Source organism: Rhinoderma darwinii, chromosome 12 (assembly GCF_050947455.1).
Source record: "Rhinoderma darwinii isolate aRhiDar2 chromosome 12, aRhiDar2.hap1, whole genome shotgun sequence".
NCBI lineage: Eukaryota > Metazoa > Chordata > Amphibia > Anura > Rhinodermatidae > Rhinoderma > Rhinoderma darwinii.
Genome location: NC_134698.1, coordinates 38,559,104 through 38,584,408, shown reverse-complemented (window position 1 = coordinate 38,584,408; position 25,305 = coordinate 38,559,104). Strand labels below are relative to the sequence as shown.

The 25,305-nt window shown below is 41.8% G+C and overlaps 1 protein-coding gene across 5 annotated transcripts in view; it reads left to right on the top strand.

Annotated features, from left to right (window-relative positions):
* The first annotated feature begins 4,074 nt into the window (after nucleotides 1–4,074).
* Nucleotides 4,075–25,305, top strand: part of NPAS3 (neuronal PAS domain protein 3) — a 573,247-nt gene continuing 552,016 nt past the window's right edge. For 3 of the 5 annotated variants that reach the window (XM_075844509.1, XM_075844510.1, XM_075844508.1), the window contains exon 1: nucleotides 4,075–4,435. In XM_075844509.1, the coding sequence (XP_075700624.1) occupies nucleotides 4,287–4,435 (149 nt within the window). In that variant the 5' untranslated portion in view covers nucleotides 4,075–4,286. Of the gene's footprint in view, nucleotides 4,436–4,616; nucleotides 4,689–25,305 lie in introns of those variants that run through there. The other 2 variants (XM_075844514.1, XM_075844512.1) reach the window with 1 other exon arrangement.

Genomic DNA, 25,305 nt, shown 5'->3' with positions numbered 1-25,305 from the left:
TGTTTATTGTGCTACACAGTCCCCCTCTCCCCTAGTATATAGTGCTACACAGCCCCCCTCCTCCCCTTGTATATAGTGCTACACAGACGCTTCTCCCCATGTATATAATGCTACACAGCCCCCCTCCTCCCCTTGAATACAGTGCTACACAGCCCCCCTCCCCCCTTGAATACAGTGCTACACAGCCCCCCTCCCCCTTGTATATAGTGCTACACAGACCCTCATCCCCTTGTATATAGTGCTACACAGCCCCCGTCCTCCATATGTGTATATACTGTTACACAGTCATTTCCCCCGCCTGTATATAGCGCTACACAGCCCCACTCATCCCCTTGTATATAGCGCTACACAGCCTCCTCCACCACAGCTCCTTAAAGAAAAAAAAGATTGTACGTACCTTGCCCTGTTCCCGCGACAGACGGAGTGCTACGCTGCCTCTCCAGCAGGACGCATGCGCGGTTCATCACGCCGGCCTGTGCGACTCCCAGCGCCTTATAGGCTACAAGCTTAACGTGGTCTGCAGCCTATAGTATTCATTTGTATGTGCGTGCTGAGGACGCATATACAAATGAATGTGGCTGTCGCTAGCACCGGAGCCCCCTCCAGTGCTAGTGACGCCACTGCATCCACATGCCGCCCGTGAGTACGTGGGTTTTAAACTTTAGTGAGCGGGCAGACTGTGGAAGGTGCGCGGCCGGGCACCTTATAGGAAACACTGTTTAGGGGGCCCATTCTAGAGATAGGCGCAGGTCCCAGAAGGAGACCTAAATCTATCGTACATTTATTACATATCCTGTGGTTTTGCAATAAAGTCTAAAGAAGGGCAAAGCCCTTTTAACTGTCCACTGAGTTCCACTCCAAACATTTTCCACAGACAGGGCAGCAACCACTACCTCCTAGTTCTTTTTGTTTTCAGTCAGTCCCCTTCACGACGCACAGCACACACACCACACAGTAAAAGCACCGGCAAGCTCAGGTGGCGGAGCAAGAAGAACCCTAAGACTGATTGGCTGAGAGGCTCAGCCAACCAGTATTAGGCTTAATTTCAGCAGCGCCACTATCCCGGATCAATAATCGGTCCAAAGATAGTGATGCTGCTTGCTAGGTGTGGCGAGCTCTATCTGGTGGTCTTGGTTACCTACTGAGTGTCACTGTCAGATGTTGCACTGCCTTTGACAGTGACGCTAGTTGCTAGGTGACGAAGATCACCAGACACAGCAAGCCTCGGCAGGCCTCTCCCCTCCTAGTACGTTTTCTAAGTAATAGATCGGCGCGGCATACGGAGTGGCCCCTTCCCACCCTGTGCACTTTCGGCAACTCATAGATCGGACCCCCTTCCTTAAAATATATTATTGATGGCATCAATAATATATGTGAATGAAGGGGGCCCGATCGGTGAGTTGCCGAAAAGTGCACAGGGAGGGAAGGCGGCCCCCCTCCGTCTGCTGCACGGCCGTGCCAATCTAAGTTCACAGTGTTTAGGGCAGCTGAGCGGGCCCACAACCCCTCCGTGCCCCTGTGCAGCCTAACTTGCTGCATCGGCGATATGTCCGCCCCTGTGTGGCATGATATAGTGTGTAGATGAAATGCTGTGTAAGGTTTGGTGTAGTATTTGGATGGAGTGTATTGTGAGGCACTGTGCAGTGTGTGGATGAAATGCAATGTTAGTCACCATGCCGTTTGTGGATGGAATGCTTTGTTAGCTGTAGTACATATGAGGATAGAATGTGATGTGTGAATGGAGAATAGTATGAGGCACAATGTAATGTGTAGATAAAGTGCGTTGTCAAGCACAAAGCAGGCTGTGCATTGATTGCAGGCGAGGCAAGGTGTAATATGTGGATGAGTACAGTGTGAGGCACGGTACAGTCTGGGTGGAGTGATGTGTGAGGCACCATGCAGTGTGTGAATGTAGTGCAGTGCGAAGCATGGCAAGATGTATGGATGAGGTGCAGTGTGGCGCACAGTGGAGTGTGAGGTTGGAGTGCAGTGTGAAGCACAATACAGTGTGTGAATGTAGTGGAGCATTTGGATGGACTGCAGGGTGAAGCACCATGCAATGTAAGGATGGAGTTCAGTTTGAAGCACTATACAGTGTGTGGATAGAATGTACTGTGAGGCAGCGTGTCGATGGGGTGCAGTGTAAGTGAGTGTGTAGCTGGAGTTCAGCGTGAAGAACCATTCTGTGTGTGGATGAGGTGAAGTTTGAGGTAGTGTGTGGATGAATTGCAGTGTGAAGAACTATGATGCGTGTAGATAGTGTATAGTGTGAGGATGTGAATGGAGTTTAGTGTGAACAACTATGCATTGTGTGGAGAATAGTGTGAGGGTGTTAGGATGGAGTGCAGTGTGAGGCAGTGTGGCGATTGAGTGTAGTGTGGGAGTTTATGGATGTAGTGCAGTGTGAGGTGCTGTGAGGATGGAGTGCAGTGTGAAGAACAATGAAGTATGTGGATGGAGTCTAGTTTGTGGATGGCGTGCAGTGTTGAGCAAATTGTGGCTAGAGTGCAGTGTGAGGCAGTTTGTGGATGGAGTGCAGTGTAAGGCAGTGTGCATAGATGGAGTGCAGTGTGATGCAGTTTGTGGATGGAGTGTAGTATATGTGAGGAAGTTTGTGGATGGAGTGCAGCATGAGGATGGAGTGCAGCATGAGGATGTAGTACATTGTGAGGATGGAGTGCATTGTGAGGATGGAGTGCAGTTTATGGATGGTGTGCAGTTTGTGGATGGAGTGCAATGTGAGGATGGAGTGCAGTGTGAGGATGGCGCGCAGTTTGTGAATAAAGTGCCGTGTGAGGATGAAGTGCAGTTTGTGAATGAAGTGCAGTGTGAGGATGACGTGCAGTGTGAGGATGAAGTGCAGTGTGAGGATAGAGTGTAGTGTGAGGATAGAGTGCAGTGTGAGGATGGAGTGTAGTTTGTGAATGGAGTGCAGTGTGAGGATGGAGTGCAGTTTGTAAATGAAGTGCAGTGTGAGGATAGAGTGCAGTGTGTGGATAGAGTGTAGTGTGAGGATAGAGTGCAGTGTGAGAATGGAGTGCAGTGTGAGGATGGAATGCGGTCCGTGAATGAAGTGCAGTGTGAGGATGACGTGCAGTGTGAGGATGAAGCGCAGTGTGTGAATGAAGTGCAGTGTGAGGATGGAGTGCAGTGTGAGGATGAAAGGCAGTGTGAGGATGGAGTGTAGTTTGTGAATGGAGTGCATTGTGAGGATGAAGGGCAGTTTGTGAATGAAGTGCAGTGTGAGGATGGAGTGCAGTGTGAGGATGAAAGGCAGTGTGAGGATGGAGTGTAGTTTGTGAATGGAGTGCAGTGTGAGGATGGAGTGCAGTTTGTGAATGAAGTGCAGTGTGAGGATAGAGTGCAGTGTGTGGATAGAGTGTAGTGTGAGGATAGAGTGCAGTGTGAAAATGGAGTGCAGTGTGAGGATGGAATGCAGTTCGTGAATGAAGTGCAGTGTGAGGATGACGTGCAGTGTGAGGATGAAGCGCAGTGTGTGAATGAAGTGCAGTGTGAGGATGGAGTGCAGTGTGAGGATGAAGGGCAGTGTGAGGATGGAGTTCAGTTTGTGAATGAAGTGCTGTGTGAGGATAGAGTGCAGTGTGAGGATAGAATGCAGTGTGAAGATAGAGTGTAGTGTGAGGATAGAGTGCAGTATGAGGATGGAGTGTAGTTTGTGAATGGAGTGCAGTGCAGTTTGTGAATGGAGTGCAGTGTGAGGATGGAGTGCAGTTTGTGAATGAAGTGCAGTGTGAGGATAGAGTGCAGTGTATGGATAGAGTGTAGTGTGAGGATGGAGTGCAGTGTGAGGATGGAATGCAGTTCGTGAATGAAGTTCAGTGTAAGGATGGAGTGCAGTGTGTGGCTGCAGTGCAGTGTGTGGATAGAGTGTAGTGTGAGGATGGAGTGCAGTGTGAGGATGGAATGCAGTGCGTGAATGAAGTGCAGTGTAAGGATGGAGTGCAGTGTGTGGCTGCAGTGCAGTGCAGTGCGTGGATGGATGAAGTGCAGTGTGAATGGTTGGAGTGCAGTGCGGCGTGTGTTCCCTGGCTGTCACTAGTTGCAGGCGGCTCAGTAGTAGCGGCAGCTGATCACTAGGAGGATGGTGTGAGTGAGTGAGTGAGTGCAGCAGCTCCGCTCTCCCTCTTCTCCTCCTCTCTCTGTCTCAGTCTCTGTCTGTATCCCCCCTCCCCTCTTTCCCCGGGGTCTCAGTGCCGGATGGTGTGCGGGGCTCCCCGGGCAGGGGATGTGATCTGCCCGGGCTCAGTTACTCAGCGGTCGCCGCAATGATCAGGATCTTCCCGGACTTCAGCGTGCAGGTGACGGCGGCTCCAGGAGCTGGAGGGGCTCCTCCCGAGCCCGGGGCGGCCAGAAGCGGGGGAGCCAACGGGAGCCACCCGCACAATGTGCCCGGGGTCAGCTCTTACCAGCAGCGGTGAGTAGGTGGCAGCTATGGGAATCATGTGGCATCTTGTATTGTTCCTCTTATAGGTGATGAGTTGTTCCTCGTAGGGGTTGGGATTTGAGGGGCTCTGCCTAGTTGTAATGTGGTACCTTAGTCACTACACCCCCCATCCCTGGCATCATCGCCTGGTATATACATTGCTCAGTGCCATTTCTTAAGGAAACCTCCTACTGACAGGTCTGGTGAAGCTGAATCTGGGGGGGATGTCAGGCACTTGGCTATGGTGAGTTTTTCGGGTTGTCCTGGCGGCGCATTGTTCTCTACAACACTAAAACCCGTCATTTACCGGCAAAAAGATTTACCATTAACGAAGTATATTGGCAATGTGTTACTGATACCGCAACCTGTGCTAGCTTGAAGTGTGCCCTCACAAGGGGCACATAGGAATTATGTTTCCAGAAAGAGCCTGTGACTGGGATGACAAGTTTATTATACGAAATGCTCATTATTTTCCGAGTATGAAAAGTGCCAGTCTCGTAATAGATTTACAGGGGGTGACATGGGTACGGGAATGGAAGGTTACTAGTTCAAAAGTTGTTCCGCATGAGGTCTAAGTGAATGATGCATGGACTGTAAATGTATGGGATGTATGTGCATAGAGAGTGTGTGTGTGTGTGTGTGTGTGTGTGTGTGTGTGTGTGTGTGTGTGTGTGTTTATATATATATATATATATATATATATATATATGTGTGTATATATATATACATATGTGTGTGTGTATATATATATATATATATATATATATATATATATATATATAAATATATATAAATATGTACACACACACACACACACACACACACACACACACTGCCAGACCCCAAATAATATAATGTAATATACAATGCCTTCCATTGTGTTATCCTTTGTATATAGGCAAAGCTGGGACTCTGAGTGAATAGTGCTGTATCTATATTAACGTTTCTGCACCTGTCTGTAAGTTTTACTCATCACTATATTTGGCTGTCACTGTCTGTGAGCATCATTGAATCCTACCTGTTCTGGACCATTTTCAGAGGTGACTTTGTAAATGTTCCATGGTAACATATGTGGCATATCTTCATAGTCTATATAAGTTATGAGGAGGACTGAGGAGTGTGTGCACATGAAGTCTCAACTGTCTCCTACCAGCCATGTCAAGAATGCAACACATGTATGTGAACCTATTGTATGAAGATATGTAGACTGTATTCTATGAAGTTATTATATCTATATATGTATTCTATGTTTTGTGCCTATTTAAATATTAACACAAAGTTTGGTGCAAAGTTTAATAGATTGGTCTTGCTGTGTTTTTGTAATTTCTAATGTATTGTGTTGTATTTTACTAGGCAAGTTAGTGACCATGCATAGTTGTGAGTAGGTATATAAGTGAAAGGCTGTATCTACTACTACAATAATGTTAGGAACTTTGTTAAGCAAATATTACCTAGTGTTATATAAAAGGAGCACATAGGATATGATAATTATGATATCATTGAATATTCTAGATGTGGCAAAAAGGGAAAACTGCAACAGCATATCTAAATTACATGGTTTTTAATACTGTCTTAATACAGAGGATTTGGTGTATGTGTGTGTGTGTGTGTGTGTGTGTGTGTGGTTGTGTGTGTGTGTGTGTGCGTGTGTAAATATATATATATACATATATATATTTACATATATACATACATAGATACGCATATAAACTGTATCTGATTATGCCTCTCTCTCTCTCTCTCTCTATATATATAATATTTGTAAACACGCATTCACATTCCAATTGTGGTTTCTCCCGCATGCCTCGGCTGTACATTTCTATTAGAGCTTTCTATCTGATTCCTAGTTGTTGGCCTATTATGAGCAATTTCTAAGGCATTGCGAATATCTCTCCATCCCAATCTGTGGATGTGATTGAAGCGCTAATACTTTGCAAGCCATGTCCTTCAGAGGTGGATGAGAATTGGAAATCAGCAGGGGTTAATCATATTCCTCTCTCTACCCGCACCTTGTTTATCAGAACATATGGAAATGGCCTGTCACTCCCCAAAGTGCTAGGGATCAGTCACAGGATTGGGACGAGGGAAGGAGGGTGAGCAGAGGTCAGGCAGGAAAGACAATGAGACATTGATTTCAATGCAGAGCTTGAAATCGAAGATTGTAATATATCTCACCAAACCCCAAAAATCACACAATAAAAATTGTGTTGCAATGGCACATAACTCGGCTCTGCTACACGGTACTGTAAATCCAGGTGTCTAAAGATCTGATATCAACCAGAATATTTTCCTTTACTGATTTTGGGCTTTGAGCGAATATTGCTTCATATTTATTTTTTTATCCTGGGACTTAGTTGTTACTATTTTTTACAACACAAAATATCAGATTCATGAAGTATATTGCAGTTATATCCAAAGCATAGCCGTATGTTAACTTTATTTATTTACTATTTTCTATCGTTTTTATGCATTTTTTTGGGGGGATACAAGTGCAAACAATATAGCATTTCAGGATTAACTTTTTTTGCTGCAAGGCAATAAGCAGCGCATTGAAGATATTTATGAAATTGAACATTCTTTGTAGACATTTGAGTTAGAAATTTTCATCAAGGTAAATCGCATTGTCACTTTCTATCGGTTTAAAGGCATTCCTACAGCAGGCCAGCCTTCTTCACACATCACTGCAGCATCTTTTCAAAGGAAAAAATAGCAATACTCTTTCGCTAACGCTGATTACAGAAGCGATCATAATCCTGATTACATTAACCCTTAAAAGGCCTACACAGATAGGATGACAAAGTGAGCATCATAGTGGCTGTTGAATGTGGAAAAAAAAAAAGGCCAAGCGGATCGTGTTGATTTATAGCTGGCAAACAGAAGGCACACAATGATTATATAGTAAAAGGATTATATGTTGCTCCTTTTCATATACTATATAAATAATATCATTTTCATATAAACACTGGATAGGATAATCATTCATGTTCATGCTATCAGTGTATTGCACTCCATAGTATGAATACCAATGCTCCATTTACTCAGTTTTGTAGTAAACGCTACATTCTGGTGACTTTAGCCTCTTAGGGCTTTATCTAAAATGAGTTGTGAATTAGAGGTGAACCACTGCACTTACACTAGCACCATTAGTAATGAAGCACTGCATGTCCTAGAAGTTGAAATCATTTTCATAATGTATTTAAAGCCACCAAGAATATGGTTAAAAGCCTCTTCACGAGATCATTCAGAACTTTTCTAGTATAGCAAACACATAAAGTAGACTATTAACAGCAAAACACGTCATAATATTAAGATCCTGGATCAAACACCCGCAATACTTACACTTTTATCGATCACATGTATGAGGTTTCTATATATCTAGCTGACCTCGTGCTGCATGGAGATGAACATGTGCCACCAATAGTCACGGTGCCCGAGTAGACTGAAAACACTCGTTTTGAAACGTTGCTCCATCTCGTATTAATCGCTTCAGGATAGAGAAAGGGATTAGGCATTTAAATCTCTTTATGTAATAAATAAACCCATATCTTACGTCAAATATGACCCTGACCTTGTCATCTGGGTCAGAACATGGGTTAATTTAATGAATAGGTAAGCGCCAGTAGGAGCGATATATAATGTTTCGAGCTTTTGAGGGGAGTGGAGTGCTGTGCAGACAAGCAGTACATTATATATATTATTTACATTAACATCAATATATGGCTCTTTTTTTTATGAGCAGCCACAAAGACGTTCACAAATATCAATGCGTTAGGTAATTCTACTTTTTATAAACCTAATATTTTTTAACTCTACCATTAGAATGTTTGGCAGATCGCAATTAAACATAGACTAGACTTTCCGATGAATAGAAGATAATAAATTCAGCAGCTGCCAGCTATGTACTGTTATAACGTGGACAGGTAATGCAACAGGTTGTATGACAATATGTATGGAAGTGTCATTCATAGGAAGTATATGTGTATGTGCATTTATAACACATTTAGCTTTATACGTCTACAATTCTAGCAATCTAGAGAGAGGAGATACTGGAAAATACAGCGTTAGTCGCCTTCATATACCAAGAACTTACTGCAGATGATTGGTGCCTTGAATTAATTATGCCCTTTATACCCGCTCTCGTTTGCGAAACAGTATAGATTGGAGATATGTAAGCACTGCCCGATCAAAGCGGGAGTCATATGAAACAGAGTCGATGACAGAAAGCCGTAAACATAGCTAGTACTGACCTGCTCTTTGGCTTATTAATATTGTTTGCAGACTTCATTATAATAATAACTACACATAGCATTAGGTAGATCAGTATTTTCTGGCGATGGACTTCAGTGTGATATTCAGACATCTGGAATTCTTTGCATGTTGGCATGTATATATTAAATTGTGCCTAGCCCTTTAAAGCTTACAATAGTAAAATGCTGCACACAGTATACATTGAATTACTAGCAAATAATTGAATCAGTGAGTTTGCCACCCTGTACAGCACAGAAAGGAGGCAGCGCAGCCAGTGTTTGCTTTCAGAAGAGCCCCGAAATTCAATTATTCTTCAGGCAATCTACTTGTACTACCATTACTTTAGAAGCCAGCTGTCCAACCCTTTTGCTGTCAAGTGGCCCCCAGTTCTTTGCAGAACAATGTGCTATAGATTCACCTGGTGCATAAAGAGTTAACCCATCAATGGCATTGCCCTGTATCTTGGCAGACATAGCTTCCAGCATCACCTATCAACTCTGCTCGATAAGATAGAGAGGGGAGGGTTTACCCTGGGCCTGAGCGAGGGGAACGTCAGCCTCTGTAATTGGAAGATGTAAAACACTGTGTGATCAGTATTGGTTTATTGACATGTCCAAGGATTTCAGCCTCTATTGTGACCTCCTATTTATTCAATTTTTTTTTCTGTCTGATGCACACAAAAGTATAGAAATATTGGTAATTCCTAAATGTAATATATATCATATCTATGAAAGCATGTACATATAAATGAAGAAACACTATTCATATGTTCTATCTTATAATCATTATTATTCTATATGTATATAATGCTGATATGTCCTCAGCTCTTTATATGTATTCTATCCCATAAGTTCCTGCTTCAGTGGAGCTAATACCTACCGTAACACACAACGCACATGAAAACCTACTGCAGATTCCTATTTAAAATACTAGCTCCCCTATTCAGTAGATTGTATGTCTCATATTGATCATTTATTTACAAGCTCACTGTTGTAGCTATTGTGTCAATGGTCCTAGCGATGGTGGCATTTCTCAAATTGTTACTCATCTCACCCAGCTCCAGCAATGTGTCCTGGCATGTGGCCGCAGCTCCAGCCCACAGCCGTGTCCCATTGCTAGGCAACCAGACATCTCCTTCTCTGGTCCCATCTTTAGCCATGGCCCTGCTGGACTATCCTTTTCACCACAGTCGGTGGCGTCAGATTGCCGGTGCAACCGATGCTGCTGATGACATCTGGCCTGGCAGCCTATTTAAAGGGGAATCAGTCTACAATGCCTGGTCTGCAGACAGTATTATGTTGCTCACCAGGGAAGCGGACCCTCTAAACCACAATCGGTTTGGTGCTTTTTAGACTAGGGTGCGAAGTCTAAAGAATGTCACTGCTTTTCACACTTTTAAGATCAGATTCCCAGGTTGTGGTCCCTATAATAGTTACCAATTGGTGGTAGGTGCGCTGTAGAGTCAGGAACACAGCCGGGGATCGTCAATGAATTAGTAGTCATGAAGTAGCAAGGTGAAGGGAGAGACAGAACCGTAGTCAGGAGTCAGGCCAGGAGTTGATACCAGGAGTAGAGCAGCAGGAACCATGCAGCAAATCCAAAGGGCGAGACAGGAATAAGGCCAAGGTCAGGAGCAGAGTCAAACAGCAATAGGAACAATGGCTAAACAAATGATGTACCTTCATCCGCATGCAAGGCATGGGAGGCTGTTTCCCCTTTAAAATAGGCCGCCAGGCTTTTGGCCGTGGTGAAGAAAAAACGCTGCTGGATCCAGAGGGCCTCAGCTGAAGATGGGACCAAAGGAGGAGGCTTCCGGTTGTCTGGCAACTCATCTGTATATATATTACAGACTTTTAATCTAGATTAAATAAAATGTAAATTATTTTTATTATTTCTCTGACCTGCTTTTCCCATAGTTATTCACACACAAAGAGAAAGAGAGAGAGAAAGAAAGCGAGAGAGAGAGAGAGAGAAAAAAAGAAAGAAAGAAAAAAGAGAAAAATAAGTAGAGAAAGAGAAAGAAAGAGAGAGAAAGAAAGTGAGAAAGAAAGAGAGCGAACGAAAGAAAGAGATAAAAAGAAAGTGAGAGAAAGAGAGAGAGGGAAAAAGAAAGAGAGAGAAAAAGAGAAAGAAAGAGGGAGAAAAGAGAGAGAAAGAAAGAAAAAGTGAGAGAGAGAGAAAGAAAGAGAGAGAAAGAAAGAGACAAAGAGAGAGAAAGAAAGTGAGGGAGAGAAAAGAGAGAGAAAGGGATAGAAAGAGAAAGAAAGAAAGTGAGAAAGAGAGAGAAAGAAAGAAAGAGTGAGAGAGAAAGAAAGAGTGAGAGAGAATGAGAAAGAAAGAGTGAGAGAGAGAGAATGAGAAAGAAAGAGTGAGAGAGAGAGAATGAGAAAGAAATAGAGAAATAAAAAAAAGGGTGCAATACAACCCAGCTAATAAATGGGTAGAATCAATGGTAACAAACAGGGTGGTAATATTTGTTTCATTTTATACTCGGCCACCATTCTTTGGTGTTATTGTTTGCCATTGTTGCCCCTGTTGTTTTAGTTTATGCAGCAAGAAAATGTAATGCGAGTCTACTGTAAAGAAAGATCAGGATATTCCATGTAGTATAAGCTCTAATATCAGCTCAATCCCACCGATACCAGGGAATGGCAATCAGCACTGCAGCAGGGAGCAGCAATGACAAGACTAAGGTGATTACACTTGGATTGTACAGGAGATGGACTAGTCTATAGCAGGTCTCGGTAGATGCTTTACCTTATGATGGATTACATTGTGGAGATCAGAGAACTATGCTGGCCCATCAACTTTCCCACAAACACTCTGCTTCTAACAGCTAATCTTATTATATGCCATATAGTTCTTACAGTGGGAATCTCTATACCATGGATATACGTGGATAAGTTGATGACATGTCATCTGTTATGTTATATACCTTTATTACACTGAAGTAATTCCTATGGTCATTTAAGTTTATATGTATGTACCTATATTATATTATATAATATTGTATAACTACTCACCCTGATATGGAACCATGGGACATCCCTATTTGTCACTATGTTCTTATTTGGTATAGTACGGATATAGGGCTATTATACTAGAGGGGAGAATGGAGAATATGGGATAATAAGACATAAATGAGTGAACTAGATATAAACAAAAAACAATAACACAGCGCACATAGTGCATCAAATGGCCCAATAATTTTTTTTAAATCAAATAGTTTTTGTTAACATTTTCCAGAAAAAGAACCAGAGACAAAACAAAAAACAAAAAGAAGGCATAGTAGCACATACATAAAAGTAAATCATACAGGCATGGCTTTACAATATACAGTAACGAAATTCTATAATTACAAATGACAAAAAAATCACATACTACTAACCATGACACCACGAGCTAAAGAGACCGATATGCTGGCCGTTCTCCTCTCTCTCGGTCATCAGACAAAAAAATATATTCATTGTTTTTTTATCAATCTATGTAAACATATTTATACACTTGTGTGGTTTTTATATACCTACTCCTTGACTTTCTTAAACAATTTATTTATCAGAGATACCTATCTCATTGCGGCCGATCCACCTGCCTACAATCGGCCGTGTTGTCTGTGACCTGCAATCCTGAGTCATACATAATGGCCATGCTCTATCGGTTGTCCCCTTTTTTTCCCAGACTTTGTTCTATGTAAAGTGGTAGCACGCTGTACTGTTTTGCCATTTGTACTTTGCCTAATGAAGAGGCCGGTACGGCCTCGAAACGCGTTGTTTTTATGTGCAAATAAATACCCTTGGAATTACTCTTGAGAACTGTTACTTTTATCCTGAACAGAGATAAGAATCTCGTAGACCATACTGCGCCACTGTGAAAATTCGGTTATTTTCTACCCTTCTTATAAATTAGAGAACGTTCTTATGCCTGTAGTATCTACAGGCTTATTGTTTCAAACAAGAAAGAATTGCTCAAAGTTCTAAAACGGAAAATGGTTGCTATGGGTAACGCCTCCACTTTTGCACTAGTTTTGATAAATCTCCTTTGTTCTTAAGAATACAGTTACATACAGTTGCAGGTGTACCCTTATACCGTCTAAAAACCACGGCATATCGCAGTAAAACCATGTGCGGTTTTTTATTAATTTTTTGACCACGTGGCCCAAAAAACAACTCATGTAAACATACCCTTGATGTTGTCGTCTGTCAGCTGTTCTATCTGTGCATGCTTTGGAGATGGTCTGATCTGGCTCCCACTGCATGTTTTCTGCTGGCAGACATTTTGGATGGGAATACAGAATTTTGCTAAAATCTATTTACACAGTAGGTGAGCATGTAAAAAGGGCTTAATGGGTTATTCCTATCTTAGGCATCTATGGCATATCCACAGATTATGCCATAATGCCTGGTAGGTACTAGGACGGGCTCCACCTCTGGTGAGCCCCGTTTGCTAATTCCCAGCGGCTGCATTCCCCTTAGGGTATGTTCACACGCAAAGCGAAAAACGGGTGTAAAATACGGAGCTGTATTCAAGGGAAAACAGCCTCTGATTTGCAGCCATTTTTTAAGCATCAAATGTTTTTTGATGCGTTTTTTGCGTCTGTTTTTGGAGCTATTTTTCTATTGACACAATGAAAAACGGCTCCAAAAACGGCTGAAGAAGTGACATGCACTTCATTTTACAGGGCATTTTTTTACGCGCCGTTTTTAAAAAACGGCCCGTCGGAATGAAACGCTGTTTTTTCTATTGACATCAATAGGCAGATGTTTGGAGGCGTTCAGCTTCTGATTTTCAGCTGTTTTTTTTTTTTGCGTTTATGAACCGCAAAACGGCTGAAAAGAAGCGGTGTAAACATACCCTAAGTGTATGTTCACACGCAAAATGAAAAACGGCTTTAAATTATGGAGCTGTTTTCAAGTGAAAACAGCCTCTGATTTTCACCCGTTTTTAAGCATCAAACGTTTTTTTTATGCGTCATTTTTTTCAACCGGCCGCATAAAAAAATTCCCGGCAGAACAAAGCAACGTTTTTCCCATTGAAATCAATTTGCAGATGTTAATACATCAGTAGTGCAGGTGAATAGGAGTAACGAAAAACAGCATAAGGGCAGATACAGACGGACGTTGCGTTTTTGCGCGCGCAAACAAAGCAGCGTTTTGCGCACGCAAAAACCATTTGACAGCTGCGTGTGTCATCCGTGTATGATGCGCGGCTGCGTGATTTTCGCGCAGCCGCCATCATAGAGATGAGGCTAGTCGACGCCCGTCACTGTCCAAGGTGCTGAAAGAGCTAACTGATCGGCAGTAACTCTTTCAGCACCCTCGACAGTGAATTCCGAACACAATATACAGCAACCTGTTAAAAAAAAAGAAAAAGTTCGTACTTACCGAAAACTTCCCGGCCGTTGCCTTGGTGACGCGTCCTTGGTGACACGTCCTTGGTGACGCTCCTCTCTTGACATCGGGCCCCACCTCCCTGGATGACGCGGCAGTCCATGTGACCGCTGCAGCCTGTGCTTGGCCTGTGATTCGCTGGAGCTGTCACTTGGACTGAATTGTCATCCTGGGATGTCAGACTGGAGGAAGAAGCCGGGAGTTCTCGGTATGTCAGAACGTCGTTTTTTTTCACAGGTTCATGTTTATTGGGATCGGTAGTCACTGCCCATGGTGCTGAAACAGTTTAACTCTTTCAGCACCCTGGACAGTGACTATCTCCGGACGTCGCATACCGGAAATTTTTTTGCCGGGTTCGGCCGAACCCGGTGAAGTTCGGTTCGATTGTCCGGGTTCGCTCATCTCAAAGACACTCCATTTGGATGTTTGGAAACAGAAAAGCACGTGGTGCTTTTCTGGTTACATTCATCCTTTTGACAGCTGGTGCGCTGTTTCAGTCGGTTCGCACGGAAGTGCTTCCGTGCGACCTGCGTGGTTTTCACGCACCCATTGACTTCAATGGGTGCGTGATGCGCGAAATATGCGGAGATATTGAACCTGTCGCGCTTTTTGCGCAGCTGACAAACGCTGCGCAAAAAGCACGGACTGTCTATACTGCCCCATAGACTTGTATTGGTCTGTGCGTGGCGCGTGAAAACCACGCGGCCCGCACGGACCGAATACACGCTCGTGTGAATCCCCCCTAACCCAGCGAGCTCAGCTGTTTCCATACTCGCGGCCAACTTGTAACTCAGTGGCAGGAGAGAAGCGACAGCGGGAAAAGGTAGGATGGGGGACAGGGACGCCCATTTTGTAGAGAAAGGTGCGTGCCCCAGAGGTGGGACCCAAATTTATTAGACATTTATAGCAGAAATGGGAATACCCATTTAATTACTGTATAATTAATGGTTACTACTCTCTAACATACTTTGTACTTCAACTCCAGGCCATTTTCAAAATTTCCGCTTGCTGTCAGTGATTAAAAGAATATCTTTCTTTTTCTTTTTTTTTACATTGACGAAAGAGAGAGGAATTGTATACAAACCTAATACTTCTCAGGTGAGAATTTCTATTTCTACTAAATTCTATCTAGTCTAAGTAATCATCTATAAGGTAACTACATCAGCAGCACAAATCCCTTTCTTAAAAGGCTGGATTCAGACGGGACAGAAATGCTGCGGAATCTGTTGATTTTCACAGTGTTTCTGCAGCAAAATATGCATTCTACATTGAAAAGGGTGAAAATCATAGTAAACATCCAGAACAGAATGAGAAAAATCTGCAGCATTCTCCCATATCCGTCCGGAAAATGCTCAGCAGAATGTGGATGATTTGTTCACATCTCATACATGTGCCTGGGACGGTAATCAGCATTTCCATTCCGTGTGAATCCAGCATAAGGCCTTGTTCAAACAGTACAGATTTTGGCGAAAAACGCAGCGAAAAATGCGAGTTGCTCAAAAAACTTCTGAAAATCAGGATCTGTTTTCCCTTGAAAACAGCTCCGTATTTTCAGACGTATTTTGTTAAATGTGTGAACATACCCTTACAATTCAGTAGTGACTATATATAGCTCATACATCAGTGATCTTACTAAGAACTGGTTCACTGAGGCCCTATGCACACGACCGTAAAAATCATTCGTAATTGCAGACTATAACTACAGTCCGCAATTACAGACACATTCACTTCTATTGTCCACGGACACCTTCCCGTTTATTTACAGGAAGGTGTCCGGGCCGTAGAAAGTCACCGCAAAAGATAGGACATGTCCTATCTTTTGCTTTTTACGGACTGTGCTCCCATGCTTTGTATGGGAGCAGGGGCCGAAAATGCAGGTGGGTGGCCGTTGCCGGCCGGCCATGCCCGCAATCGCAGACAGTGATTACAGGCATGGCCGTGTGTATGAGGCATTTTGGTGACATTTTTAGTGTGGCCAGATATTACATTAAAGTCTATAGTTAAATATAAAATGAACTACATACAACTGTGTTTTCTTTAGTGGCGTGTTTTTTAAATTTTCTATGGCCAGTGGCACTTTTTTCAAAACGCAGCATGCTTTGGGTGTGGCTTTTTTGGGGTGTTTTTCCTATAGGCTTCTCTATATGCCAGGAAAAAAAAGGATTTTGAAAATTATACAAAATAAATCACGCCACGAAAAATTACCTTTACATTTTATTAAACGTTGGTCGTTTTAACATGCATCTGCATAAAATCAATGCGTAAAGAAAACCTAATCGAGTAAAAACTGACTTGGCCTATACTAAAAGCAGTCCCTGCTGATTATGTGGACAAGTTTCGAGTTAGAACAGGACAGTTAAGAAGTCCAACATAACAGCTCTCCTGATTACCATTGACTTCTTAATTAATACTATTGGCTTCTGAATTTATCTTGACCCTAAGGTTGGGGTTACAAGTGTCACATTGTTACAAGTAGTGGCTTTGCAGCTACACCAGAATTGACAAAATGTTTCCCATGTTGCCTCCAGCTCTAGAAAAGATGAAGACATCATGTACGTTTATGTATAAAAAACATCTTTTTGCATCTGTAATTATGAATGTGTTCAATAACATTAATAGCATTCATTAACCCCTTCCTGCTTTGGCCACTTTTGACCTTCCTGACAGAGCCTCATTTTTCAAATCTGACATCTTTCACTTTATGTGGTAATAACTTCGGAATGCTTTAACCTATCTAAGCGATTCTGAGATTGTTTTCTGGAGACACATTGGACTTTATGTTACTGGAAAAAGTTGCTCGTTACATTCAGTATTTAATTGTGAAAAATACCAAAATTTGGCGAAAAATTGCAAAAATTAGCATTTTTATAAATTTAAATGTATCTGCTTGTAAGACAGGCAGTTATACCACACAAAATTGTCGCTAATTAACTTCCCCATATGTCTACTTTAGGTTGGCATAGTTTTTTGAACATCCTTTTATTTTTCTAGGACGTTCCAAGGCTTAGAACTTTAGCAGGAATTTCTCACATTTTCAAGAAAATTTCAAAAAGGCTATTTTTGCAGGGGCCAGTTCAGTAGGGAAGTGACTTTTAGGGCCTTATATATTAGAAACCCCAAAAAAAGTCACCGAATTTTAAAAACTTCACCCCTCAAAAGTATTCAAAACAGCATTTAGAAAGTTTCTTAACCCTTTAGAAGTTTCACAGAAATTAAACCAAAGTAGAGGTGAAATTTACAAATTAAATTTTTTGTTGTTGCAGAAATTCAGTTTTAATCAATTTTTTTGTAACACAAAGTTTTACTCGACAAACGCAACTGAATATTTATTGCCCAGGTTCTGCAGTTTTAGGAAATATCTCACATGTGGCCCTAGTGCGCTACTGGACTGAAACACAGGCCTCAGAAGCAAAGGAGTACCTAGTGGATTTTGGTCCTCCTTTTTATTAGAATATATTTTAGGCACCATGTCAGGTTTGAAGAGGTCTTGCGGTGCCAAAACAGTGGAAACCCCCTAAAAGTGACCTCATTTGGGAAACTACACCCCTTAAGGAAATTATCTAGGGGTATTGTGAGCATTTTGACCCTACAGGTTTATTGCAGAAATTATTGGAAGTAGGCTGTTAAAATGGAAATCTACATTCTTTCAAAGAAAATGTAGGTTTAGAATATTTTTTCTCATTTCTACAAGAAATAAAGGAGAAAAAGCACCACAACATTTGTAAAGCAATTTCTCCCGAGTAAAACAGTACCCCATATGTGGTAATAAATGGCTGTTTAGAATGGTTTGCGGGGGCCATGTCGCATTTGCAAAGCCCCCTGAGGGACCAAAACAGTGGAAACCCCTCACAAGTAGCCCCATTTTGGAAACTAAACTCCTTGAGGAAATTATCTAGGGGTATAGTGAGCATTTTTTGCAGAAATTATTGGAAGTAGGCCGTGAAAATGAAAATCTACATTCTTTCAAAGAAAATGTAGGTTTAGCAAATTTTTTTTTCATTTCCACAACTGATGGATTACATTGTGGAGATCAGAGAACTATGCTGGCCCATCAACTTTCCCACAAACACTCTGCTTCTAACAGCTAATCTTATTATATGCCATATAGTTCTTACAGTGGGAATCTCTATACCATGGATATACGTGGATAAGTTGATGACATGTCATCTGTTATGTTATATACCTTTATTACACTGAAGTAATTCCTATGGTCATTTAAGTTTATATGTATGTACCTATATTATATTATATAATATTGTATAACTACTCACCCTGATATGGAACCATGGGACATCCCTATTTGTCACTATGTTCTTATTTGGTATAGTACGGATATAGGGCTATTATACTAGAGGGGAGAATGGAGAATATGGGATAATAAGACATAAATGAGTGAACTAGATATAAACAAAAAACAATAACACAGCGCACATAGTGCATCAAATGGCCCAATAATTTTTTTTAAATCAAATAGTTTTTGTTAACATTTTCCAGAAAAAGAACCAGAGACAAAACAAAAAACAAAAAGAAGGCATAGTAGCACATACATAAAAGTAAATCATACAGGCATGGCTTTACAATATACAGTAACGAAATTCTATAATTACAAATGACAAAAAAATCACATACTACTAACCATGACACCACGAGCTAAAGAGACCGATATGCTGGCCGTTCTCCTCTCTCTCGGTCATCAGACAAAAAAATATATTCATTGTTTTTTTATCAATCTATGTAAACATATTTATACACTTGTGTGGTTTTTATATACCTACTCCTTGACTTTCTTAAACAATTTATTTATCAGAGATACCTATCTCATTGCGGCCGATCCACCTGCCTACAATCGGCCGTGTTGTCTGTGACCTGCAATCCTGAGTCATACATAATGGCCATGCTCTATCGGTTGTCCCCTTTTTTTCCCAGACTTTGTTCTATGTAAAGTGGTAGCACGCTGTACTGTTTTGCCATTTGTACTTTGCCTAATGAAGAGGCCGGTACGGCCTCGAAACGCGTTGTTTTTATGTGCAAATAAATACCCTTGGAATTACTCTTGAGAACTGTTACTTTTATCCTGAACAGAGATAAGAATCTCGTAGACCATACTGCGCCACTGTGAAAATTCGGTTATTTTCTACCCTTCTTATAAATTAGAGAACGTTCTTATGCCTGTAGTATCTACAGGCTTATTGTTTCAAACAAGAAAGAATTGCTCAAAGTTCTAAAACGGAAAATGGTTGCTATGGGTAACGCCTCCACTTTTGCACTAGTTTTGATAAATCTCCTTTGTTCTTAAGAATACAGTTACATACAGTTGCAGGTGTACCCTTATACCGTCTAAAAACCACGGCATATCGCAGTAAAACCATGTGCGGTTTTTTATTAATTTTTTGACCACGTGGCCCAAAAAACAACTCATGTAAACATACCCTTGATGTTGTCGTCTGTCAGCTGTTCTATCTGTGCATGCTTTGGAGATGGTCTGATCTGGCTCCCACTGCATGTTTTCTGCTGGCAGACATTTTGGATGGGAATACAGAATTTTGCTAAAATCTATTTACACAGTAGGTGAGCATGTAAAAAGGGCTTAATGGGTTATTCCTATCTTAGGCATCTATGGCATATCCACAGATTATGCCATAATGCCTGGTAGGTACTAGGACGGGCTCCACCTCTGGTGAGCCCCGTTTGCTAATTCCCAGCGGCTGCATTCCCCTTAGGGTATGTTCACACGCAAAGCGAAAAACGGGTGTAAAATACGGAGCTGTATTCAAGGGAAAACAGCCTCTGATTTGCAGCCATTTTTTAAGCATCAAATGTTTTTTGATGCGTTTTTTGCGTCTGTTTTTGGAGCTATTTTTCTATTGACACAATGAAAAACGGCTCCAAAAACGGCTGAAGAAGTGACATGCACTTCATTTTACAGGGCATTTTTTTACGCGCCGTTTTTAAAAAACGGCCCGTCGGAATGAAACGCTGTTTTTTCTATTGACATCAATAGGCAGATGTTTGGAGGCGTTCAGCTTCTGATTTTCAGCTGTTTTTTTTTTTTGCGTTTATGAACCGCAAAACGGCTGAAAAGAAGCGGTGTAAACATACCCTAAGTGTATGTTCACACGCAAAATGAAAAACGGCTTTAAATTATGGAGCTGTTTTCAAGTGAAAACAGCCTCTGATTTTCACCCGTTTTTAAGCATCAAACGTTTTTTTTATGCGTCATTTTTTTCAACCGGCCGCATAAAAAAATTCCCGGCAGAACAAAGCAACGTTTTTCCCATTGAAATCAATTTGCAGATGTTAATACATCAGTAGTGCAGGTGAATAGGAGTAACGAAAAACAGCATAAGGGCAGATACAGACGGACGTTGCGTTTTTGCGCGCGCAAACAAAGCAGCGTTTTGCGCACGCAAAAACCATTTGACAGCTGCGTGTGTCATCCGTGTATGATGCGCGGCTGCGTGATTTTCGCGCAGCCGCCATCATAGAGATGAGGCTAGTCGACGCCCGTCACTGTCCAAGGTGCTGAAAGAGCTAACTGATCGGCAGTAACTCTTTCAGCACCCTCGACAGTGAATTCCGAACACAATATACAGCAACCTGTTAAAAAAAAAGAAAAAGTTCGTACTTACCGAAAACTTCCCGGCCGTTGCCTTGGTGACGCGTCCTTGGTGACACGTCCTTGGTGACGCTCCTCTCTTGACATCGGGCCCCACCTCCCTGGATGACGCGGCAGTCCATGTGACCGCTGCAGCCTGTGCTTGGCCTGTGATTCGCTGGAGCTGTCACTTGGACTGAATTGTCATCCTGGGATGTCAGACTGGAGGAAGAAGCCGGGAGTTCTCGGTATGTCAGAACGTCGTTTTTTTTCACAGGTTCATGTTTATTGGGATCGGTAGTCACTGCCCATGGTGCTGAAACAGTTTAACTCTTTCAGCACCCTGGACAGTGACTATCTCCGGACGTCGCATACCGGAAATTTTTTTGCCGGGTTCGGCCGAACCCGGTGAAGTTCGGTTCGATTGTCCGGGTTCGCTCATCTCAAAGACACTCCATTTGGATGTTTGGAAACAGAAAAGCACGTGGTGCTTTTCTGGTTACATTCATCCTTTTGACAGCTGGTGCGCTGTTTCAGTCGGTTCGCACGGAAGTGCTTCCGTGCGACCTGCGTGGTTTTCACGCACCCATTGACTTCAATGGGTGCGTGATGCGCGAAATATGCGGAGATATTGAACCTGTCGCGCTTTTTGCGCAGCTGACAAACGCTGCGCAAAAAGCACGGACTGTCTATACTGCCCCATAGACTTGTATTGGTCTGTGCGTGGCGCGTGAAAACCACGCGGCCCGCACGGACCGAATACACGCTCGTGTGAATCCCCCCTAACCCAGCGAGCTCAGCTGTTTCCATACTCGCGGCCAACTTGTAACTCAGTGGCAGGAGAGAAGCGACAGCGGGAAAAGGTAGGATGGGGGACAGGGACGCCCATTTTGTAGAGAAAGGTGCGTGCCCCAGAGGTGGGACCCAAATTTATTAGACATTTATAGCAGAAATGGGAATACCCATTTAATTACTGTATAATTAATGGTTACTACTCTCTAACATACTTTGTACTTCAACTCCAGGCCATTTTCAAAATTTCCGCTTGCTGTCAGTGATTAAAAGAATATCTTTCTTTTTCTTTTTTTTTACATTGACGAAAGAGAGAGGAATTGTATACAAACCTAATACTTCTCAGGTGAGAATTTCTATTTCTACTAAATTCTATCTAGTCTAAGTAATCATCTATAAGGTAACTACATCAGCAGCACAAATCCCTTTCTTAAAAGGCTGGATTCAGACGGGACAGAAATGCTGCGGAATCTGTTGATTTTCACAGTGTTTCTGCAGCAAAATATGCATTCTACATTGAAAAGGGTGAAAATCATAGTAAACATCCAGAACAGAATGAGAAAAATCTGCAGCATTCTCCCATATCCGTCCGGAAAATGCTCAGCAGAATGTGGATGATTTGTTCACATCTCATACATGTGCCTGGGACGGTAATCAGCATTTCCATTCCGTGTGAATCCAGCATAAGGCCTTGTTCAAACAGTACAGATTTTGGCGAAAAACGCAGCGAAAAATGCGAGTTGCTCAAAAAACTTCTGAAAATCAGGATCTGTTTTCCCTTGAAAACAGCTCCGTATTTTCAGACGTATTTTGTTAAATGTGTGAACATACCCTTACAATTCAGTAGTGACTATATATAGCTCATACATCAGTGATCTTACTAAGAACTGGTTCACTGAGGCCCTATGCACACGACCGTAAAAATCATTCGTAATTGCAGACTATAACTACAGTCCGCAATTACAGACACATTCACTTCTATTGTCCACGGACACCTTCCCGTTTATTTACAGGAAGGTGTCCGGGCCGTAGAAAGTCACCGCAAAAGATAGGACATGTCCTATCTTTTGCTTTTTACGGACTGTGCTCCCATGCTTTGTATGGGAGCAGGGGCCGAAAATGCAGGTGGGTGGCCGTTGCCGGCCGGCCATGCCCGCAATCGCAGACAGTGATTACAGGCATGGCCGTGTGTATGAGGCATTTTGGTGACATTTTTAGTGTGGCCAGATATTACATTAAAGTCTATAGTTAAATATAAAATGAACTACATACAACTGTGTTTTCTTTAGTGGCGTGTTTTTTAAATTTTCTATGGCCAGTGGCACTTTTTTCAAAACGCAGCATGCTTTGGGTGTGGCTTTTTTGGGGTGTTTTTCCTATAGGCTTCTCTATATGCCAGGAAAAAAAAGGATTTTGAAAATTATACAAAATAAATCACGCCACGAAAAATTACCTTTACATTTTATTAAACGTTGGTCGTTTTAACATGCATCTGCATAAAATCAATGCGTAAAGAAAACCTAATCGAGTAAAAACTGACTTGGCCTATACTAAAAGCAGTCCCTGCTGATTATGTGGACAAGTTTCGAGTTAGAACAGGACAGTTAAGAAGTCCAACATAACAGCTCTCCTGATTACCATTGACTTCTTAATTAATACTATTGGCTTCTGAATTTATCTTGACCCTAAGGTTGGGGTTACAAGTGTCACATTGTTACAAGTAGTGGCTTTGCAGCTACACCAGAATTGACAAAATGTTTCCCATGTTGCCTCCAGCTCTAGAAAAGATGAAGACATCATGTACGTTTATGTATAAAAAACATCTTTTTGCATCTGTAATTATGAATGTGTTCAATAACATTAATAGCATTCATTAACCCCTTCCTGCTTTGGCCACTTTTGACCTTCCTGACAGAGCCTCATTTTTCAAATCTGACATCTTTCACTTTATGTGGTAATAACTTCGGAATGCTTTAACCTATCTAAGCGATTCTGAGATTGTTTTCTGGAGACACATTGGACTTTATGTTACTGGAAAAAGTTGCTCGTTACATTCAGTATTTAATTGTGAAAAATACCAAAATTTGGCGAAAAATTGCAAAAATTAGCATTTTTATAAATTTAAATGTATCTGCTTGTAAGACAGGCAGTTATACCACACAAAATTGTCGCTAATTAACTTCCCCATATGTCTACTTTAGGTTGGCATAGTTTTTTGAACATCCTTTTATTTTTCTAGGACGTTCCAAGGCTTAGAACTTTAGCAGGAATTTCTCACATTTTCAAGAAAATTTCAAAAAGGCTATTTTTGCAGGGGCCAGTTCAGTAGGGAAGTGACTTTTAGGGCCTTATATATTAGAAACCCCAAAAAAAGTCACCGAATTTTAAAAACTTCACCCCTCAAAAGTATTCAAAACAGCATTTAGAAAGTTTCTTAACCCTTTAGAAGTTTCACAGAAATTAAACCAAAGTAGAGGTGAAATTTACAAATTAAATTTTTTGTTGTTGCAGAAATTCAGTTTTAATCAATTTTTTTGTAACACAAAGTTTTACTCGACAAACGCAACTGAATATTTATTGCCCAGGTTCTGCAGTTTTAGGAAATATCTCACATGTGGCCCTAGTGCGCTACTGGACTGAAACACAGGCCTCAGAAGCAAAGGAGTACCTAGTGGATTTTGGTCCTCCTTTTTATTAGAATATATTTTAGGCACCATGTCAGGTTTGAAGAGGTCTTGCGGTGCCAAAACAGTGGAAACCCCCTAAAAGTGACCTCATTTGGGAAACTACACCCCTTAAGGAAATTATCTAGGGGTATTGTGAGCATTTTGACCCTACAGGTTTATTGCAGAAATTATTGGAAGTAGGCTGTTAAAATGGAAATCTACATTCTTTCAAAGAAAATGTAGGTTTAGAATATTTTTTCTCATTTCTACAAGAAATAAAGGAGAAAAAGCACCACAACATTTGTAAAGCAATTTCTCCCGAGTAAAACAGTACCCCATATGTGGTAATAAATGGCTGTTTAGAATGGTTTGCGGGGGCCATGTCGCATTTGCAAAGCCCCCTGAGGGACCAAAACAGTGGAAACCCCTCACAAGTAGCCCCATTTTGGAAACTAAACTCCTTGAGGAAATTATCTAGGGGTATAGTGAGCATTTTTTGCAGAAATTATTGGAAGTAGGCCGTGAAAATGAAAATCTACATTCTTTCAAAGAAAATGTAGGTTTAGCAAATTTTTTTTTCATTTCCACAACTGCTAAAGGAGAAAAAGTACCACAACATTTGTAAAGCAATTCCTCCCGAGTAAAACAATACCCCACATGTGCTCATAAATGGCTGTTTGGACACATGGCAGGGCTTAGAAGGGAAAGAGCGCCATTTGGCTTTTGGAGCTCAAATTTAGCAGGAAGGGTTTGTGGAGGCTATGTTGCATTTGCAAAGCCCCTGAGGGACCAAAACAGTGAAAACGCCCAAAAAAGCTACTCCATTTAGGAAACTACACCCCTTGAGGAATTCATCTAGGGGTGTAGTGTGCATATTGACCCCACAGATGTTTCATAGAATGTATTAGAATTGGGCAGTGAAAACAAAAACAATTCTTTTTCTTCAATAAGACGTAGCTTTAGCTTTGGCTTTTGGAGCACAGATTTTGCTGGATTGGTTTCTTGACACCATGTCGCTTTTGCAAAGCCTCGAAGGTACCAGTACAGTGGAAACTACCCAAAAGGGACTCCATTTGGGATACTACACCACTTGAGGAATTAATCTAGGGGTGTAGTAAGCATTTTGACCCCACAGGTGTTTAATAGATTTTATTTGAATTGGGCAGTGAAAAT